At 48.1% G+C, this 22406-nt stretch overlaps 1 protein-coding gene across 8 annotated transcripts in view; it reads right to left on the bottom strand.

Moving 5' to 3' along the window:
- SEPT6 (septin 6) overlaps window positions 1-22148 on the bottom strand; it is a 29246-nt gene extending 7098 nt beyond the window's left edge. For 4 of the 8 annotated variants that reach the window (XM_017815040.1, XM_017815029.1, XM_017814998.1 and 1 more), the window contains exons 1-9: window positions 22072-22148; window positions 15424-15538; window positions 8136-8331; window positions 6820-7006; window positions 6427-6588; window positions 2310-2406; window positions 1882-2050; window positions 1254-1386; window positions 396-586 (exon numbers count right to left, since the gene is read on the bottom strand). In XM_017815040.1, the coding sequence (XP_017670529.1) occupies window positions 396-586; window positions 1254-1386; window positions 1882-2050; window positions 2310-2406; window positions 6427-6588; window positions 6820-7006; window positions 8136-8331; window positions 15424-15538; window positions 22072-22098 (1277 nt within the window). In that variant the 5' untranslated portion in view covers window positions 22099-22148. Of the gene's footprint in view, window positions 1-395; window positions 587-1253; window positions 1387-1881; window positions 2051-2309; window positions 2407-6426; window positions 6589-6819; window positions 7007-8135; window positions 8332-15423; window positions 15539-16276; window positions 16418-22071 lie in introns of those variants that run through there. The other 4 variants (XM_017815000.1, XM_017815020.1, XM_017815010.1 and 1 more) reach the window with 4 other exon arrangements.
- Between the last annotated feature and the right edge of the window lie 258 nt (window positions 22149-22406).

Here is a 22406-nt window from a genome sequence, read left to right as displayed (position 1 = left end):
AAATAAGAATCTGAGACAGGACATGCTCCTCTCTGGGGGTAGAGGAACACCCCTGCTACCCACACCCTCGCCTTGGCAGCTAGCATGGTTCCACTTCATTACAAGCACTGACAGACCAGGGGAGGAGCAGGGAATCTAGGGGAATAAAAATAAGTTCATTCTCTCCCATGCTGTCAGCAGGCAATGAGGGAGGTTAGCACTGCTCCCAGCTCTTCAGGATGACAGCTGAAGGTTAAACGCTTCCAGCTACTGCTCAGCCTTACTAGGCATTAGATCTGGCTGCAAACCTTCCCATGATAAGGACTGGCTATGTTGGAAGGGAGATATGAACACCCAGAAAATTAGTAAAGGAGAACCATTACCAAAAAGCAAATGCCACTGGGTTAGCAACTTACTTTTTCCTTTCCTTATCCCTTTTAAGAGTTTGCGATCCTCCAGCCTGCTGAGCCTGAGACTGAAGCAATTCAGCTGCTGTCTTCCTTTGTTTAAATGCATTTACTTCATCATCCAGAGACTTCTTCTTATCCTCTAGCTTCTTTTTTTCATCCTGATGTAATTTCTTCAGGCGATCAAACTTTTCATGCAGCTAAAGGGAAAGGAGAGAGGTGAGGAGGACCCAGCACTACCAGATACTCTGTGCACAGGAAAAGAGGAAGATGGAAGGATCCCTTGATACCTGAGCCTGCAAGTCTCTATTGGTCTCTACATAATTTCTAGCTCCTGAGCTGAGAGTGCCTAGACAAGAGCAGGGAACAGTCTCCTTCCACAACAACTCACAAACCAGGCAGTGTTCTAGTGAGGCATCATTGTGCACACTAAGAACAGAGGATTGAGAGAGCATAATTGTAAAAAAATCCCTAATCCATTTCCAGGAGTCTCTTCCTTATTCCTCTTTAAAGGTCAGTAAATTAATGGATTTTTCACAATGCTAAGGAAGTTGTATGGGTATCCTTTTTGTATAACAAGTTTATTCAAGGGCTGCTTCTCTCCTTGGTTTTTGCCACACTGCACCTCTCCATCAGAATCAAGTCTATGGCCCTTTCCTGGTGCAGTAAGCTGTACACAGTAAACACTGTGATTCAGTTCTGTCCTACAGGATGAACACCTTAATGTCCCCATCCAAGTTAAACCTTAGACTTCTTGATAAGAAAGTCCTAAACCCCACTTTGCAGAAAGTGCTTTGGCAGCAACTACCTACTTGGGAGTGAATCTATCACTCACAACCATGAAGAGACAAGTACTGCAGTCTTCACCTCTTTTTCAGCCTCCTTCAGCTCTGCTTCTTTCTCCTTGACCCTCTGGACAAACATCTGCCTCATTGCCTCTTCCTTTTTCTGCAGTTCCCCCAGAAACTCATTTCTTTTGGCTTCATAAGTTTCTTGTAAGCTAAAAAGAAAGGAAAGTCCAGTGATATGATTTGGGACAAACTCTGTTTCCTCTGACCTTCTGATATCAGGTCCTCACTGTGAATATTGCTTGAACACAACACATTTGCTACTCACTCACCCACATGTGCCCAAGGTCTTTTTTTGTCCAATAATTTTTGGGATCTGTTACACTTTTCTGTATGTTGAATGTTGGGCAATTCAAAGATACCCACCGGCAACAAACACTAGCTCAGAGGAACACTGCTGTGCCTCTGCAGCACAGATATTTCTCCTCTTATACTTGCAGTTTCAGTCAGTCCTGCACATGCTCCCCGTGTTTTCACCCTCTCTCACTCAGCCAGTACCTTTGCTGAATTGGATTTATTAGACCTGGCAGGTTTTCTTGCTGCATTGGTTCTTTCCATGCTCTCCCAAGGACACGCACACTTACACAAGCACATGGCACATCCAGCAATGCCTCTCTCAGGCTCTCCTGTCTCCTCTAGGATCTCACCTGAAGGGTTTGCTGTCTGGATCGGTGTCCTTGAACCCCATCTCTTCCAGTTTGCACCGCCGGTACAGCTCGTAGTGGCGGGTGTGGGTCTGCTCACGAAGGTCCTCCATGTTCACGCGGATCAGCATCTCCCGCAGCTTCACAAAGTCACAGTGAGCTTCATTCTCCACTGGAAGAAGACATGGTAAGGACTAAGGTAGGCACAGAAACAAAGATCTCTTCCCATATTCCCCACTTGTCTACTCCTCCAACAGGTTTAACAGCCCTTTGGAGCAGAGCAAACTGTCGCTATAGGCCTGACACAAGGATTTAGCAAAGGATAATTCCCCATGAGACAATAAAGTCCAGCAGGCCTTTCCTCCTTTTACGAGAGCCCACTTGCATACATGTCACCATTCACGCCATGAAAATCCCAGGGCTCAACTCACCCTGCACTGTGCCCCAGGGGTACTGACGAGCTTTCATCATTTTGTTTCCTATTTTCAGCTCCTCCGTGCTCCCGATCACTGCAAATGGCAAGTGGGCCTGGAACACATTTCATGATACCCACATTAGTCCCTCTCACACCTGGCTGACCCGCCAGCACACAGAGATTAGCACAGCCACTGAGCAGAACAGTCATTACGCACACGCTAATCTCAGGGAGTCTAGTCACTGGCCACTAGCCCAAGACAAAGGGGGAGCAGGGTGGGTCCTTTTTGGAAACCTTGTTAGTGCTACCACTCTATATCCTCTACCTGGCTGATCCTCCCAGCCACAGGGTCTCAGGTGAGATGAGCCAGTCAAGACTGGCATCAGAATGCCAGCTCGAACAATGTGCTGCGCGGCGCTGACTGCGGTGCTGTCCCGGGGCTGCCGTGGCTGAGGAGAACATCTGCACAAGCACAGAAGCAGTAAGAGGTCTTGGAGCCTTCTTGGTTTTTTATCCCCCCTCCACTCCCTTGGCTCACACTCCACTCCTTGCTGCATCGGATCATGAGATAGAAGTCCATCCTTCACCCCCAGAGAACAGCTCCTTCCTCCCCGCTTGCTTTAGCCCTGGTGAGGAAGGGCTGAATGTGTCCCTGCACAGGGTCAGCCTCCATGGCCACGTGTGCCCCGAGGTGTGCCCCAGGCTGAGCTGGGAAGGACTCTGCACTCCCTGGGGCTCACAAGAGAGATCTGCTTTTCAGAAATTCAGAAATCAAAACCAGTAATTTCTCAGTAAAGATGGTCTCTCTGAAGAATGCAAAAAGTAAGAGATTTGCCCAGTGCAAGCTCAGCAAAACTGGAAAAGAAACACTCCCAACACTTATCTAAGCTCTGAAGACCTGACCTTACAGTCCCCTCATTCCCCAGACTCAGGTAGCCAGGCAAACCCCCAACACTGCCATCATACTTTGCTGCACTTTTCTGTGGCGCAGTAAGTGAGATTTGTCCACACTTCCACTTGCTCTTGGGAACGATAGTGTGCATTCTGCCAAGCTGCAAAGAAGTCCAGTGCAAAGTTTCAGCACTTTAAAAATTAGAGTTCCAGCTCCCTGCACCAAGCCCTTCTGCTGAGTTTCATGCAGTGACATTTGCTAGAGAGCTTTTAAAGTGTGCTGAGTTCTGGGCAGTTGAAAGGGCCCCAGGAAACCAACCACGTGGAAGATCAGTGACCCTGGATTGCTCTCAAGAGCAGGCAAGAGAATTCCATAGCTTATCTGAAAACCTGGACAAGTTCATGACAGCTGATACAAGCAAAAGATTTCACAGATTATGTTTTCTGCTGTCAGAGTGTGGCTCATAGAGCCAAACTGTAAATACAGCAAAACTGCCAGCAAGCACTCACACAGATGGGTTCTTCCACTTGTATTGCTCAGCCTCCCACCTCTCACATGGGACACACAGAATAAGTGGGGCTAGTGGTCAGCCTGATGGGGCACCAGAGGTGCCCACTTCTCTCCTCTTCCCATCCTGCTGCTTCTGAGGGAGAGCTTCCAGACTTCCCCATTGGCTTCTTTGGACTGTCCATAAGGAGCATCCCATGACTGGCTTCTCCCACAGCTCTTAATGCTTTTTGTTCACTTTGTATCCAGGCCTCTGGGAGAGCAAAGTAAGAGGATTTTCCAATGGACAAAGCAAGCAATAGGAACAAGAGGAGAAGCCTGAGGCAGTGGCAGATACACCGTGCTATGGCCACACAGGCACGGCCTGAACCTCGGCCATCAATGGACCTGGTTACACTCAACAGCAGAGACTCTTCCTCCACAGGCACCAACCGTCCAGTTGCTGTCTTTGCCAGGGAGAAAGTGCTGGTGATTCCCTTTTTCCACTAGCAAGGAAGTTCCAGCTCCCACCATGTGGGACAGTTCACACAGCTGCATGTGATCTCATTTAACTAGCAGGTGCAGGGAGAATATTTTTTTCAGTAATTAGACTAACTAATTCAAAATGGAAAAGCCATCAGGGAGTTGAAAGAATAGGAGAGCTTGTTTTTCTTATTTGATTTTATGCAAGAATAAAATCTAGATGGGAAGAGACCTAATGAATTTTGGACAGTGTCTTCTCTGAACTTGTATATATATACTTTGTGGGAAAAAAGTAACTGATCCAGAGAAGCTGATGGTCAGCAAGAAGCACTACTTAATTATGAAAACTGTATTTATAACCTTTCAAATATGTTGATCTGTAACAGGCAAAGACAATTAAGCTTTCTGTAGAGGAGTACAAACACAAGGTTAAGGCAACCTATTTAAATCAAAGTTTCCCATTCCTCAATTTTAAACTTAAATTGGCAATTTAAGTTGTAAACCTAAATCAACCCATTCTGGCTCTTTTAATGGTCTCAGTCCCTCCACAAGCTCATCTCCTGCCCTGAAGCATAAGCAGATTTGTCTTATGTTGCTAATAAAATCACTACTTGGATACAAGTTTTCCAGGCCTGCAAAATTGCCTTGATCAGATTCAGATTCTGGCCTGCTTAGTTCCCATAAACCTGGTAATTCTGACTGATATGATTTCAATGGAGGATTAAAGAGCTGATCTCTCTGTGAGCAACTGACACAACCCAAAATGTCTACATTGCCCCAGACAGCAACTCCCTCCCAGGGAACATGTGAATGGCTAAAAGGAAAGATGAGCAGAGAAGGGCCGAGAGGGAAGGACTTCTCCTTTTATCATCACACCTCTGGTTCCTTGAGGATGGAGTGATGTTGCATTTTGCTTCCAGCAGTAACTCTCTTCCACTAGTAACTCTACACAGTGAGAGCATTAAGCACTAAGAAAGATACCATCACAAAACCACTCTGACCAGGAAACCACCACTGACGTCAGGACAAACCTTATGTTTCTTTAGGCCTCTCCAGAATACTCTTTAATATTAGATCAAAAGGTGACACAAAAGCACATCAGGTAGACCTGTACTACATTAACAGCAGTGAAGCAACTTCCCCTACTTGCTTTCCTGTAAAAAGCCTTCTGGAATATGGGACCATGGTCAGGATGCACTGCCAGAGGGGCCAAGGGACAGTTTGCTCCCTCTTCAAGGAACCACAGACAGGCACCCACCATGTTGTGCAGGCCAGAGCCAGAATGAGCACCTGCAGGCACCTTGAGGCATGTCTGGACCAAGTTGTGTACTGTTTTTCACACACTGCTGGTTAACCTGTGCAACTCCTTGCCACCAGATCCTGGAAATTTACTGGTGGCAGGACATCATGGGACAGAAATACAGAGAAACTCTTGAGCTAACAGGGTTAGACACTAGAGAAAGTTGTACACACTCCCTCTCTTCTTGTGTACTCCCAAAGTGACCAAAAGCAGAAGAGAAGGGCCACTGGGCTGCCTGGGCCTCTGGTCCCACCCTTGTGTTTTATTTCTGACATCAGCTTTTGGATGTAGCTCAAAGAAAAGACACTGTTCTAATCAGCCTCATTGCACTCCCTGTCCACCCATTCTGGCCAACAGCAACAGAGTCAAAAGGCCAAACCAGACCAGGACCTAGCTAAGAACCTGGATCAATAATAAAACAGGAACTCAGTGCAGACAAGAGTCCCAGAGCTGGCCAGGTGAAGGGGCTCTGCTGCAAGGACAGCCATAGGCAAGAGGAGACATCCATAGAGGCAGGGCTTTCCAGGAAACACCAGTCCAGAACAGGAGAACTGTTCATTGCGAAAAACACAGGGTGAGGAGCAGAGGTGCATGTCTGCAGACAGTCTGCCCCTCACACCAGACAGGTAACATTCATTTTATTAATCCATAATCCGGGACTGTCCTTGCCCTGCACAGCCAGGCCTCACTGTCTGTCTGGCTTCTTACATGTCCCTCAACAGACATGCATGAGGACAAGGAGGGGGTTAAAAGTCTGTTTTCTGACTAGAAAAGCCCACCAGAGAGTCAGTAGCTGACCACAAGGCTCTGCTAGTCTAGGATGACCCTACAAGGAGGGGATCTCTGTGAAATCCTGTTTTTAAGACACAAAATAAAAAGGGAAAGCAGATTTAAGAAACACCCCAATATGGCCCAACAACCCCTATGCTGACAGTGCTGTTCTATGAGAGGAGGAAGCACCCAGTCACTTACATTCATTGTCCCATTTATCTCTGCCACCGATTCATCATCTGTTGGGAACTGGTAGATCTGAACCCCGTTACTGACCAGTTCACTTGTGATTTTAATTTTAAACTTGGTCAGCTCACTCTTGGAAATGGCGTCAGATTTGGCAATGATGGGAATGATGTTCACCTAGAAAAGAACAGAGGAACAAAGTAATCAACTTTGCACCAGGGAGCTTTTCCAAGTCTGCAAAACGACCTTCAAAAAATTATAAGCGATCAATAAATCTACAGGATTTATCTGCCGAGCCAGTCATTTCCACCAGAAGGGCTATTCAAGGTGGGGAAAAGCTCTGGAAAAGCAGCAGCCTTTCCACCATGCAAACAGCAAACCTGCCCCATAAGAGTTAAACGTGCCCACCTTGCTGTCGAGCTTCTTCATTGTTACCAAGTCCAGGGATTTCAGCGAGTGTCCTGTCGGAGCAATGAAGTACAAGCAGGCGTGGATGCGGGTGTCATGGTAGTTGTGCAGGACCCTTCTTATCTTCAGTTCTTCTTGCAAGTAGGCTTCAAACTGAGCATCAATGAACTCAACGATGGGCTTATAGCTTTGGTGAAAGGAAAAAAAAAAAGCTATACATCTCACAGTCAGAGAGAAAAACAGACAGTGCTCCTTTGCTTGCTTTTAAGAAACAAGCTGCTTGTTAGAATTCACTTCCTGAGACCAATTCTCTCCATCTCCCTTCCTCTCCACCAAAAAAAATTTTAGAGTTACACTACTGACGTGGAGACATCAGACTCTAGCAGCCTGTTTGTCAAAACACAGTACCAGGATTCAGCACAGGACAGGAGACATGTCATCCTCCCCAGGGAAAGAGGACTCTCGTACTTTGAAATCAGAGGGTGAGAGACTTTCTAAAGCAAGAATGATGTAGACTCATTTGCAGCAGTGTGTAACCCTTGCTTGCACTCAGGGGTTGAATGGCTTGCTGCTCTCACAGCCCTGAGTCCTGCTGGTGGAAGACACAGCTCCATTCAGTACTGCCTTTGCCCAGTGCTCTGGGCAGGAAATCCCTGCAGCACCCTTCCAAGGCCTTCTGAAATACAGAGCCTTTCAGACTCATAATGTAAAGGACATCAGTGCATCTTAAACACAGTTTAAAAAAAAAAACTAACAGACCCACAACAAAGCAAATCCCGTCAGCAATGTCTCTGTGAAGATGCACCTTGGAGACTGCCTGCTGGAACTGCACATCCCTTAACCACCACAGCCCAGCCATTCTGGGATGTGAGCTGCCAGACACACCTCCCCTGGGTATCTCACTGCACAGTTATCGTGCTTCCTTTGGCAACACGGAGAAGTGGGTATTAAGCCAAGTGGTCACTAGACCACACAGGTGGTTTGGTTGGCAGCTTGTGGTCAGCACAGCCAAAACAAACCCAGATGCTGCCCTGGAGCATTCCACTCTCCCCATCAGATGAATTTGGGCAGAAGGTTGCCAGCAGGACAGATATTACTCTGACAGCGTAAGAAAAGCTGTTTCATAGCCAAAGCAGTGCTGACACTCCACAGCCTCTGTCCTCTCTTCTACCTGTCCCATCACAAAGAGATGACAAGGACAACCCATAAGAAAGAAGCAGGAAAAGTGTACAAGGCAGTCTGGCCCACCTAGGGCACAGGGAGAGACCTTGCATGAAAAACTAGGTCATGATATAGCCTCTCTCCCCCACACTCACCTGTCCTCTTTGTTGATCTGATCCCCAAAGCCCACTGTGCTCACAATAGTCAGTTTGAGGTTGACATTGCTCTCCTGCAGGTCGTAGGTACTGGATTTCAGCTGAACCCCGGGCTGTGAGTGAGATGCTGGGTCACCTTCAAACTTGGTGTTGAAAAGGGTGTCCATGAGGGTGGACTTACCAAGGCCAGTTTCCCCTGTTGGAAAAAAAGAGAGTTGAAATGTTCAGTTGAATATTAATATGGCTTGGCCTTTCAGCTTCCAACCATTAACAGGGGTGAAATTGTAGCAGATGAAAGCAGATCTCATGCTCCCAAGGGAGCGTCTGGTAAACAGAAAGCCATGAACAATGGGAGGTCTGTATTCTGGGCAAATTACATTTCACAGTCTAATGGCCATTAATATCGTTAGAAAATAGAGATGAAAAGAAAGAGGTGAAAAGGCGAAGGGGAAAGCATCATTCAGATCCTGCATAAACCCACAGCTACACTACAGAAGATGCTGTTTTCATTAAAAAAGGGGGGGGGGGGGGAATGGGGCTTACTGCCATTTCCAAAAAAAGCTGCTCCAGATCAATATGTGTTTAATAAGCAGCCACAGAAGCAGTCTCCTACAGTGCAGAAACCCTGAGAATTCATTCCAGTCCTGCAGCAAGTTGTGCAGTGGGTTTCTACTCACAACAGCTTGAGTTGGGGAATCAGCCTTCTAGACTGGGAGAGGGCATTTTTGGTAGTATCTGGTTTCCATATCTTAGGAGCTACACAAGCTATACAATATTCCAAAATCTGCTTCCAAACTTTCTGCAGCATTGAACTGTTACTTGGATCCCCTCTATCAACAGGTAACTATTTCACCAACTGGAAGGAAGAGAGAAATCCCAGAGACCAGTCTTAAATTTGTTTTAGATACATCCCAGGAAGAATAAAACAAATCCCTCTGTGCCTGCATTCCACAGGGCAGCCTCCCTTGCCAAGCTCTGAGAATGGAGCCAGGTCTCTGAGCTCAAAGGATCTGACTTCCTATGCAGTCTGGTTTGTTGCCCTGTGAGGGCTGTTGTGTTTTGGAGAAACAACAGTTTCTGAGCTGCCCGGCTGACTTTTGCAGAAACTTCAGGAGCCAGCTGAACCCCCACCCACTGCGGGAGCACAGGGGGGCTGTGTCTGGCTGCAGCAGCCTTTCCCTCCTTCCCTCAGCCCTCAGCTCCCAACCAAAACAACTTCATCACTTTCCTACTTTGCTCAGAATAAAAGAGCTTCTTATTTTTGTAAGTTTAGAGCTCTGCAACAGATCCAAACTTGCATGAAATGCCCAATTCAACAAGGGGAAACTCCTCCCCATCCTCGCCCTTCCAAATGTCCAAATCTCCAAGCCTCACCCCTTCAAGCAGGCAAATTCCTCTCTTGGCCACAGAAGGGATTTCTCTCACTCAGGGCTGAACTACAAGATAGGCAGGGCAAGGCAAACACAGATTCATAAAATCACAGAATGGTTTGCGCTGGAAGGGACCTTAAAGATCACCCAGTTCCAACACCCAAATCCCCTGCTCTGGGAACTGAGCTTCTCTGATTGCCAGGATCACATATCAAATACCTTTCCAGAGGCAGAAAGATTCATTAACATTTCAAAGTCAGCATACACCCTGAGCTGCAGAGCCAGCTGAGAGCTTGTGCTCCATCACCAAGGGATGCCAGATATGGCCAGAGCAGCCACCAGTCCAGTTGCTTTTTGCATCCCATTTGCAATCCGAAGGGGGGAAGAGGGAGTCAGCACCAGGGGCTGGTGTGGCTGCAGTCCCTTGTGCTATGTCAGTGCATCAGCTGTGCCTATGACACTGCTGACCAGAGCAAGGCAGGGGGACCCAGCAAAGCACAACGTTACCTCTGTCGCTGGAAAAATAAGCTCGTCCAGCAAGTCCTTCATCGACTTGGGATCTCATTGTCTGGACTTCTCAGGTACCATTTTCCCCCAAAAGGCAGCAGGTGCACAAAGTGCAGCAGACCAGAGCATCGCCACAGTTTGGACAGGGATTTTGAGAGTTAACAGCAGACAGCCTGTAGGACCTGCCAGGCCTTTCTCAGGGATTCCAGGAAAACGGCAGTGTAAAAAAAGACAAAAATCTAAACAGCCTGAGAAGGCTGCAGCATTTCCAGAGCCCCTGCCAAGGGATGGGTGGGACAGAGCAGCGAGCTGGCTGCTCGCCTGTGAATGCCAGGAACCCTGGATGGGACATCTGAGTTGGGGAGTCCATCAGCCCTGGGGTGTGGGACCATCACCCACACACCAGCCTGCAAAGCCTCCTCCTATGCCGCTGCCTCACAGCCTGGCAGGCCCTGGAGCAGGGTGAGATCCAGCAGTCTGTTCCCAAGCCTGCAGGGCTGCAGGACAGGGTGACAGGGGAGCAGCAGTGGTGACCAGGGCAGGGAGCTGCTCCCTGCAGCGGATACACAGATCATGTGTAACCCACACTGACTTCCAGGCAGACAAAATACCCTGTAAATCACCTCTGGTTTCTGCCTCCCTCCTTCTTTTGGGCAAAAGATGTTCATGTGAGGCCAAGACTATTGTTTAAGCACATCCTGAACCTGTTAATCATTGCCTACTTTAAATCAATCTAATGTGCTGTTTCCAGCAGGAAGGACTTTAATGTCAGAGGGGCCAGGTCAAGTGCCTAAGAGATGCAGGACATGCTTTTATATTCTATTTCATGACACCTACACAGGGCCAGCAAAGGCAACTCTGAATTCAAACACTAAGTTTTTTCTTTTGGAAGGGTAAGATCTGAACTGGTAAGTCATTTTTCCATAGGTGGGAGCTGACCATCCAAACACCTACAACTTCACATTTAAAACACAAAACACTCAGCCACTAACACAGCACGTCAAACATGAAGTCTGCACACCAAGAATTACACTGAGCCAGCAGATACCCCTGTCCCTGAGCTGTGTGACCCCACTGACATGGCACAGCATTAAAGCCTGCCAGGGAAGAGGACAGTGGAGAAGAGAGGAAAGACTGTCTCAGCTGAAAGAAACACAATGTTAACACTGACAAAGTGACATGAGATGGTAAAAGACTGAAGATGCTAATAAAGTTTTTCATTGTGTTAAACATGAGCAGTGTTACTCTGAAGGCCAAAACGACAGAAGAGAGGATTTCTGAATCTCCTGGGAATTTCTGCCTCACACAGAGGCAACTTTCTGCTGGCTGGAAGATGTGAATGGTGCCAACTGCTACTTGTAAGGACAGGAGTCCAGATGGAACAGATGGCCTGATGAAAAGGACAAAGTGGTGCGTGCTTGTTCCAGCCAACAGCACTGGAATCATCTCCAAAAAGCAGAAATGATGAATGGGGATTAAGAGGCAGAATTACTGTGAAAAAAGCAGCGGTGTACACAGACCGAGTGAGAGGCATCCTTGGCAGGGGGATTATTTCCTGATGTCAAGCTTATGGGCACACGTGATTTGATCTCCAAAACCGTACTTAGGGGTTATGCAACTAGGCAGTGGTCTGCTCTCCCAAAACAGGGCTGACAAAAAAGGACAGGGCAGAGAGGGTGACCTTTACTGGTAGAGTTCTACACCAGGAAGCTCTGACAGCTACTGAAAAGCTGTAGTGTTGTGCCTTTCATCATGGGATGGAGGTTTGCTGCTAAGACCCACGATTTTCAGAGACATTAAAAAACAAACAAAAATGGCAACAGACACCACACCAGGTTCTGGACACACAGCAGCCCTACAGCAGTGCCCAGAAAGCACCACCCACTCTTAATGCCCACAGCAGGCTGTCAGGCAAGAGTCACTGTGCTGGGCTCCCCACACCTCCTCTCGTTCTGAGATCTGCTCTCTGGTCCAGCTGCACATGCACTGGACCAGCACTGCTTCAGTGCTCTATGGAAATGGTTCATCAAATCCCACATTGATGGAGCAGTGGCATCACTTGCAAAACTACAGCTGGGACAAGCTCCCAGCTTCCCAAATCAATACAGGTATCTTTGTGGTGAATGAATCTTCATGGCTTCTTCCTTCCACAGAAATTTTGGCATCCTAAGCACCCTGCAGCAGTAAGCTGAATTATACACCACAAAAGCTGTACCTCCTTTTTTTGTAGCTGGAGATTTAATTTCCTTTTCCCTAGGATGTGATAAGTGAAACAACAAGCAACTGCTCACTGGCCCCCTTCTCCACATCATTCGGGATTTAAGAGGCCCCAATCATATGATCTTCATTCAATTCTGTGGGAGGACAGAGAAGTCCTTGCAGTATTTCCCTGTTCAAAGGCATAGAACAGCTTTCAGAAGAGCACCCTTTCGTGAGAGAGCAGCACCTGTCCTTCACAAGAGTAACAACCGTGCCTCCAGATATCAAACAGTTCAAGTTTAAAGAAAATGTATACGCATGCACAGCCTTTTCATGTGTAGAAATGGGAGCTAATCCAATGTAGCAGGTTTGTTGAGACAAGCCCTGAGGCAGCTCAGCCTGATAAGGGCATCTCTCAAGGAGACGGGAAAAAATAGCTCGTTTCATCTGACAGGTGTACAGAGACACCACACAATTCACCCACTGCAGGGCAAAGGCTGGGTTGTGGAGGCAAAAGGAGCAACATCAGCTCACAAAAGATGCAGAAGCATCTGAGAGGACCACCCAGCTCCCACCATCCATCCCAGGGGACCAGTGGCGAGGGGGCAGCAGAGGGCTGAGGAGACAGATGGCTTTTTGGTTGGAGAAACCGTGCTGTCTCCTCAGCAGGCTGCACCAGTGACCATAAAAACAACCACGGGGTAACTTCCAGGCTGTACAGCTCGTCACCCCAGAGAGCTGCCTGCTGGAGAGAAGGGAAGCCTGTGCACATCCCTCCCTCCTCCAGCTGGTGAGAGCTCCCACACACCACGGGGCTCACTCATTTGGAGTGACAGACCTCAAGCAGTCTTGGTACAGCCCCTGGGGAAAGTGAAGGTATTTCTACTTAAATAGCCATTTTTCATTGCACTGGATAGGCCAGTTAGAACAAGTTCCCTAAGAGAAGAAGCAGGAAAATCCTGCTTATAACGGGATACTAGTCTAATGCAACTGTGATCTACCCTGGCCAAAACTGAGCAAGTTTACATTAAAAACCTATATATATTCCCCTTTTATTTCCCCCATCTCACTGAGAAATAGTCAGCACAGAAAGTTTCAGCCATTAAATACCTCTTCAGCCTTTGTACTGAACTAAGAGGCAACTAACAATTTATCACAGAAGCTTTAGGAAGAAAATGACTGTGCTGAGGAATAAAAGATCAGAGAAACCATCCACAACCCCTAACTTCTTATGAGAGGTTTTCTCATTTATTCTATCTTTGGCTTTAGTCTCAAAGGGGAGACAGCTTTCAGCATGAGAAGAGCTAAAAATTGCTCCACTCTGGACGTGCTGCTGAGAGTCATTTTTGATGCTTTCCTTGGCTTCTCCACCAGGAGCTGGAGGGATCGGTGGCTCAGATCCAATATGACGCAGAGTAAAATTGCCATTGGATTTTTCCTCCAACAGATGCCACACACATCTGAAAAATGGGAGGCAATGAAGTGCCTTTCTGTCATGCTTACTGGCCTCTCTATGGGATCACTTCATCTATTCCTTTTGTTTGCTCCAATCCTCATTTGCTCCCTCTTCTTTCAATTTTTCACCCCAAACTCCTGCTGTCCAAGTGAGATCCAACAGAATAAATGACAGACGAACTCTGGGAATTTTTGGTTTTTTTCTCCAGGATGTTTAAGAGTTTAACTCTGTTTCCACAAGTTAACAGAGGCACCAGACAACTCTTAAAAAACACTTTAAAGCCTGGCCTCCTCAACTCTAGATTTGTGGATCTTTTTCTAATTAAGTTTATTCATTTTTTCTATAAAGTTTCTTTATTTCAGGATTGACGGTGTTATTACTGTTCATAAAAGACTGACATTAATAACTAATGCACATTGATCTTGGTGTGTCCTTGTCATTCAGATCGACAAGGGATTAATGTATTCCATTTCTGTCCTCCAAAGAGGAAAGCAGAGGCATTCAACTCCTCTCCACACATCAAAGTGAACATATAACCACAGGAGGCACTCCCTGCTACACCTAGAACTTGTAGAAAAAAACACTGCAGCTCGGTAAGTGGAAAAGGAAACTCTTCAAGGCTTCATTCTTGGGGCCAGGAGTTTCACTAGGTCATATCACATTTACGTACCGTGGAAATCACCAGCGACTCAGCCTGACAGTGACCTCCATTTGTCAGCAAAGTTTATCATCTCACAGGAATGCCGTTGTACAGAAAAATTTCTTCTCAGCTCCATTTAACAGGGCTCAGCTCCCCTCTCCTCGCTCCACTACTCTTGTTTCAGACTTAACCCTGTCCTGGGCAAACACCAGGTCCATACCATGAGCTGCATCTCTCATGGGAGGGGACAGAAAAGCTCTGTGTCCATGCTGACCACCAGCTGAGTCCCCAGGAGGTATCCACAGCTGCTTCTCTTCCCTCTGTCACACCAGGCACAGCTAGGATCATCTGCAGACTCATCTCAGGGCTTATCCTGAGCAGCCATGGCCACACAATAACCTCCTGCTCCCCAGAGGCAGGGGATCAGCATCAGTAAAACAATCAGACAATTATTAATTCTCTATTATTAATTTCCTTATCCACATTGCCAAATCACTCTATCAAAGCCATACAGGGTTTTTACTTCTGCCTCCAAGGAGGGACTATTTGGGATCCTAACCCTGGGAAGACCTGTGAGACGGGATGCAGGGACTGACACCAAGTCCTGCTACAGTGCCAGGCCCCAGCTGTGATCCACACATGGCATCTTGGATAATCGTCTGACCAGTTAAGGCTTGGCTAGACACAATTTTAATTCAAGTATGCACAGAAGGGAGGAGAAGAAAATAGCTTTTAGTGATTTAAGAGGCGACGACTAGTATTTTGTTAAAATAATTATAATAATAATTCAATACCTAGCCAGACAAGACCTCAGAACAAAGTACTCTGGCATGAGTACCTATTTTCTTTTAAAAATGTGAAATTCAAACATACTAGGAAAATAAAGATCATAATAACAGCCTGTGATTTTAGGCATTTTATTTCACTGCTTGGTAGAAAGCCATACTGCAGAACACCAGCGGGGATTTCCCAGAGCACCAGTAAATCTTGTTACTGAAAATAGAACAGTTGGGGAAATTTAAATCAAAGCTACCTTGTTAACGCTGTCACCGACAAGCTACATCCAGCTGCAGAGAACTTTTCAGCAAGAGAACTTCCCAAAATGGAAATACTCACCCACACACAGGATGTTGAAACAAAACCCATGATTAACTGACTTATTAACCAGCTGGTCAGGCAAACTGTCAAATCCTACGTGTCCAGAGAGCGGGACAGTACGACAGCCTTCACCCTGAAATACAATGAAATAGTTGTGTCATTTTCAAGCAAAATACACTGCTCTGTCTATTCTCTAAGACCTCCCAAGCAGAATCAACTGCACAGTCCAAGCAGATTTGCAGGGATGCTGTCAATCATGTCAGCGTGCTTCCCTCTTCCCCAAAACAAATCCAGGCGGCACAAATAGCACGTTTCATTTGCCACACATCTGAAGGTAGCCCTGTCAGAAAAATACTAAACTTTGCAAAACACGTACCCAAACACAGCTGCTGAAATAAAGAGGCAGCAAAACACTTGTTTCTTGAGGAAATACATAGAAACTCAAGTCTCATACTGAAAACAAAAAGAATCTCCGGTGCAAAGGAGTGTATTAATGACACTTCCTCCTATAAGCCTAATACAATTCACTTTATGTGAATTGGAACTCACATGTAATTCCCATTCACAGCTGCAATTACAGAAACTAGCTAGAACAGTTAGGAAAACTGGACCTACATCTAGTAACTGAACAACTGGACCTACATCTAGTAACTGAGCAACCCAAACACATTGTCTCTGCAAAGTTCAATTGCTGCAGCACAGAAACAGCAGAGAATACAAGCTCCAAGCTATCAAACACAGCAATATCTTCTGTACTGTTGTGAAGATGAAAATCTCAGACTGCAAAGAGGAGTCTGTCCAAATCTGTAAAACAGCCACTGGCACCTGAAAATCAGGGATCACTGAAAGAAGCTGCAAGGGAGATGCTCACATAGGCAGGTGGCCAGACCATGCAAGGCATCAGGTCTTCTCCAGCTCCAAGTGTTCCTATCCGAGCTTCAGAGCACATCTTTGAAAGCCAGGAACCAAACAGGAAAACACAAACTGAGAAAATGTGTCCAGAACTCAGCTGCTCATAAACCCACTGCCCTATCAGAAGGGAGCCTGCACGAGGGTTTGGGAGTGGGGGTACCCAAACCTGTCTGCGGGGGGGCAAGGGCTGCTCCTGCCCAGCCACCCAAAGGACTTCATGACAAGGTGCTCCTGCACCCTCTCTCCTGTGCCCAACACCACCAACCCAGTCTCCCCAGCCAGGTGCCCCCTTCTGCCCCAGGATGCAGAAGGGCTGAGGCCCAGCTCCAGCTCCACACCATGCACAGCCACTTCCTTCTGGAGGAATTTCCACCTGGCCATTGCACACAGGCCTGTGTAGGCCAAGGCACCCAGGGTTCCAACCCTGCCCAGCAAACAGCAATAAACCACATGCAGGAGCTCAGCCTCAGAAATGGCATCATGCAAAACAGAGAGAACGGTGCTACACCCACGTTATTTGTGTGTACTGGAAAGTTGCCCTCCTGCAGCCCCCAAAAAGCAACTATCTGCCTCTCTGAAGAAAAGGCTTCTCTTAATAACGTATTTTAGTGTCAAAACCAGAAAATTCCCCTCTGGCTTTCCAGGAACATCATAAGTCTGCAAGAAATACTACAGCCAAAAGGCAATAGTTTACAGGGTGTAATTTTTGACTTGTTCTTTCAGAATCATGCTCTCACGTATCTTGAAAGACTGTTTGCAAGGACAGGCATACTGGTTTCCCCTCTTCTGCTAATGGCACTGGTATTTTAAGCTAGGAAAACATCCCCAAGGAGTGCATTTACTACAGTAGCCTGTCAGTATCATTACTCGCCTTGTTACTGTTTTGCTGTTGTGGGTTTGTCTTTTTTTTTTTCAGATATGAGGCTCCAAATACACTGCAGCCATTAACCATATTTACCAGTCTGTGATGTGTAAATATGTTTCCCCTTAGCCATATTTTGTGTATTAGTCTGACTCTTCCTGCCAAGATGTTCACCAAATATGGTGCTTTATTAATTCCTGAGCACCTTCCCTCCTAACGACATGTTCATGAGGAAGGCGCTCGAGTTCCCCAGCAGATTTTGGTTTTGCCTTGAGGATGCAGCTCCAAGTGCAGCAATGCACAAACAGCTAAAGCAGAAGAAGGGGAGGCTGTCAGGCACACAGATTTTTGTGACAACACACTCAAACTCTCCTAGACTGCATTCACCAAAACAAAACCCAGCACCAGGGTATCTTATGGCAGTGCTGGATCTGCAGCAAAAGCACCCGGTCCCGGTGAAGAACAGATGGGGGGACAGAGTCCGTGAAGGTGAGAGAGAGAACCACAGGCAGACTGCTCCTGGGGAAGGAGAAATATCAAGTGTATTTTTAATACTCAGCCTTAAAACTGCACCGTTTGAAGACTGCTTGAACACTACTCTCCCCAGGAAGCGTGGGCGGGAGTGTAGGCTCTCATTAAGAACAAATCTTCCCCTCATCCCTAAATATAAGTGTGATCCAGATGGAACAAAATAAACGGTAGAAGTTAAGCCACACTGGGCTGAGAGCAGGCATTTACCATCGCACAGAATTCAGCCTCCAAGTCATTTCCTGCAGCTTCTTTTTCTAGTCACCTGTGGTTTTATAATGCAGTTAAACCACACTTCACGTCTGCTACAGGCCAGGAAACAAGTACTGTGAAATCCGATTTCCAGTCACAGCAGCTGAGCCTTCATGTTAACTACACAACCATGTGCTACTCTGGCAAAAAAGCTAAAACCTCCTTGGCCAAGGCATCAAGAGATCAGATGCAATGGGAAAAAAATAAGAAAAAATGTTTTAAGGTCAAACACACATCAGAAAGTTGTCAGCAGTTACCAAACCTGTGGAGAGAAAATAAACATTTTCTATCTGATCCACCAAGAAACTGTGCAAGTCACCAGTCTTCAGGCACCAAGTCTCTGTACCAAGAATGCTGCTATATATAAAGACCATAATCATAAACAACATATGAACACAATGATTAGTCATCCTGGATGTATATTAAATGTAGAGTTGGATCACCTTGTTCAACACTGAAGGAGAATACGTTAAGCTTATAAGCTTTTTGCTGAGAAAGTGTTCAAGAGCTGTCTTGTATTATTTATCTTTGAAAACAAAGTTTCAGATCAAATTTAAAACATATACAGAGGTACCAACAAGGTAAGTAAGGCTTAACTATTGCGTGAAGGCTTTTTCCCTGAGCATCAGTGAGTGCTGGATAGCTGAGTCCTTCCATACTCTCTGCTTTAAGGTTACCAGCTTCTTGGAACAAAGGCAAAGATGGAATGTCTGGAAAGGCAGTGTGAACACTGGCACCACACCAAGATCCCAGATGCCTTCTTTTCCCCCATATACACAGAGTGACCCGCTCCAGGATAGAATGGGCTGTTGTTGCTCGGGAGGAAGCGAAGCATGTTTGTCACAAACAAGATTAAAAGAACAAAAAGAGCAACACACTCTCTTGCTGCATCATCAGGGTACTGCAGAGTGAAAGTAAGGAGCAGCCACTTGGAGAGGTTATTTTACTTTTTGCTTGTCTTTCAAGGATTTACACAACCTTTTGTTAATGTTTCTCCGTGTCAAAAAAGCCATCACTGCCTACTCTGATTCTTACAGAGAACTATTAGAAATATATGAAAAATACAAAGATTTTATAATGGACAACCCCAAGCCTGAAAGCACTGCACATTAAATATTAGTTTACATAAAATCAGTGAGATTTAGACTCCGAGGTGTTTGAATCATTCCAGGGTCCTTGGGATGAAGAAATGATTAAAGGAAAATCTTGCTGAATATATGTCTGTGCCTTGATCTACTTTACACGACAAGCAGGTACAGCACTGTCACCTCCCAACGTCCTCAAAGCCCTGAGAGGCCGTTTCCTCTTTGTGGAGATAAAGCAGAGCATGGTCCCTGAGACACACAGTGATGCTGCCATTGCAAATGTCAACGCTGCATATTCAGAACTATTTCTGGTGGCCTGGTCTAAAGGACACCACGGCAAATGAAAAGCCTCCACTTCGTGATATTCAAGCAGAGCACGGCAAATAAAGAACGTCACAGCTCTGAACCCAAGGGACCAATATCCAAACAAGGCCAGCACAGCATGAAACTGCTCCCAAAGGCTGCATCTAATTGAGAAGACTGTTTCTGTTTAGGACACTGACAGCTGACATTTAGTACTTCTGACACAATTTCCCACCTCTTCCCAAATGAGAATCACTTAAAACACTGAGGCCTTGGAGACTCCCTTCGAAGGATTTCCAAACTGCTGCAACAAACACAACAGCACCATCCCACAACAAAACCAAATCAAGCAACACTCACAGAGCTCCAGCACCTCTGCCAGTGCTCAAAGCAGCCACCCCCCCTGCCCCTCTGCTGCCCCGTAATGCTGAGACCTGGGGGCTTAACCCCCAAACCTGAGACAACTCTTGCACAAGAGGTCACATCACAAAGCAAGGCAGAACCTGAACAGAGGTTTCCACACCACAGTTTTCCACATCAGAACAACATTAGATCCCTTCTCCTGACCTTGGCGTTACAGCATCCACTTCCCCAGACTGCATTTGGCTCTGATTAAACAGCAAATTAGAGCAACACTTGTACGAATTACTTCTCACTTGTACAAGTAATTCTCTCATGCAACGAAGGAATTATCCAGCAGACAGTATAAACATCCTCCCTGAGATAAATGTAAAGCAAGAATGTAAAGTCTAGATAAAGACTTTGTATTTCTTCTCTTTGCTCAGCTGATAACAAATCAACAAGAATATAAAAGAAAAAGAAAAGTGAGAGGGAAATAGTTTTCAATCAGCCACCACAGAAAGGAAGAAACGTCTCACCAAAGATCCTGACCATCGACCACCCTCTTCAGACGCACTGCATCACTCGGCCACTCAACATGCACAGTCAAGTGCTTCCAAAATCTCAAATTCTGACAACTCCTAAGATTACACTTCCTTATGCCCCTGCCAAAAGGCTGCAGAAACACCAATGCAGTTTGGATACATTCCCAGAAGTCTCCTCCAGCAACTCAAAAATACATATCACTACCAGCAGTCATAATGGTTTTTCTGACCCCTACTAGAGATTGAGAGTTGAATAGTGTCTGGCAAGTCGGTTCTCTGCACACATCCTCCCCCTTGGGCAGCAGAGTGGACACATTCCCTGTGGTCTCAGCGTTTAAATCCTGCACCCTCTGCACCAAGAGAGGACAGGAGAAGAGACTCAGCTTGGTGGTGACACGGCCCCACTGGCTGCCCGGGGAGGAGGGGGTTTCACTGACCATCTCCACAATAAACGCGGGTTTGATGAACGGTTTGCTGGGGCAGAGGCTGGGTGGTGATCCCAACTGCCCCACAAATCCAGGCCTCACACGTTTAACCCTGTTGGCACACTCAGAGCCCTCTGCATTACCTGGACAGTACAGCTGACTGCTCCACAAACCATGGCCATGACCGGATGCCCAAGACCTTGGCTGACAAGTCAGCTATCTGAACAAAGACATGTGCAATTTGCAGCGCATTAATTTCAAGCCTGTCTCACAGCCAGCTTTCCCTTTTGCCCCCAAAGAGAGGCTGTGCCATATCATAATTCATGCCAGGCCACGAGCAGATGTCTGAAACTCCTGTACATTATCTTAGGAAAGTCTAACACTCAATTGCTTTTAAAAGACAGGGGAGCAAGTGAGTCACTTTACATACCTTGGCAGTCACATACAAGGCAATGGGTATGTCCAGGAAGAAATAACATCACAAACTGGCAAGGAATGGCTACATTTACCCGTTCAACAAGACTGGGTCCATGCTAAAACCTACTGCTTTGAAGACGAAATGGCAAGCATTCCTCTCAAGTATTATTTCTGTACTAACGCACGGACATCAAAGTTGGAAGCCCATCAAATCACAGACAAAACGCTTCCGCATGCAAACGCGTTACAGATGCCTTCTTACCATTTCTCTAACATACGCAAAGGTGGCTCGGCTCCCTCTCCTCCTCGTATCTCCTGCGGAGATAATTCTCCGCAGGCACACGGAGACCTTGTGTCGAGCACGGCGGCGGCCCGGGGGGACATCTCGGGGAGTCCCTCCGGGTCAGCGCAGCGGGGACACGGCGCTGCTGCCGATCGCCTCCCGCAGCTCCTCCGGCACACGGTGCCGGCCCGGCCACCTCCCCGCACCACGCACTGCCGAGCACGGGGCGATGTTCCTTTGGGAGAGCAGCATCCCTGGAGAGACCGGGACGCCACCGCCGCGCCCCGGCCGGCGAGGGGCCCCCACCCCGGGCGGGGGAGCGGGGCGAGGCTTCCCCAGCGCTGCAGCCCGACCAGCGCCGGGTCCGGGGGCACCGGCCGGGCAGGACCCCCCGCCCATCCCGGTGCGGGAGGACAAGGCGCCGGGCCGGGCTGCAGCGGGGGACCCCAACACCCCCTACCCCGGGCAATCCCGAAAGCCCTGGGGACGGACCCCAAACCCCGACCCTCCGGGAGCCGCCGCCCCGGGCCGAGCCCCGCAGCCCGCAGACGGCCCCAGGCCGGTGTCCCCGCAGCCCGCGCCCCCCTCCGCCCCGGCCCGTCGCCCCGGCCGTGCCCGACTGTCCCGCCCGCCGCCCCGGCGCTGCCCGGCCCCGGTTCCCCCGCCCCGGCGCTGCCCGGGCCCCGCGATGCGGCGGCCCCGCGCCCGCCCGCACCTGCCGCGCCACCTCGGCCGCCGCCATCGCTGCGCGCCCGCCGCACGTCCCGCCCCGGCCTGCGGGCGGCTCCGGGCGCGCCCACCGCGGCACCGCACGGGGGGATCCCGCCGCGGCACCGCGCCCGCCCCGCCAGCCCCGCCCTCAGCCCGGGCTGCACCATCGCGGGCGGTCGAAGGGGGGGACCGGCGGCCCCGCGCCCCCCGGAGCGCGGCGGCGGCGGCAGCGGCGGGCCCGCCTGGCCCGAGCAGGGCAGGGGCGGCGGGGCCCGGCGGGGCGTGGCGCGGAGCGCGGGGCGGGGCTGGCGCGGGGCCGCGGCGGGAACCCCCCGAGTG

This window comes from Lepidothrix coronata, unplaced genomic scaffold (assembly GCF_001604755.1).
Source record: "Lepidothrix coronata isolate B3197 unplaced genomic scaffold, Lepidothrix_coronata-1.0 Scaffold2, whole genome shotgun sequence".
Lineage (NCBI taxonomy): Eukaryota > Metazoa > Chordata > Aves > Passeriformes > Pipridae > Lepidothrix > Lepidothrix coronata.
This window is presented reverse-complemented; position numbering and strand designations above follow the sequence as displayed.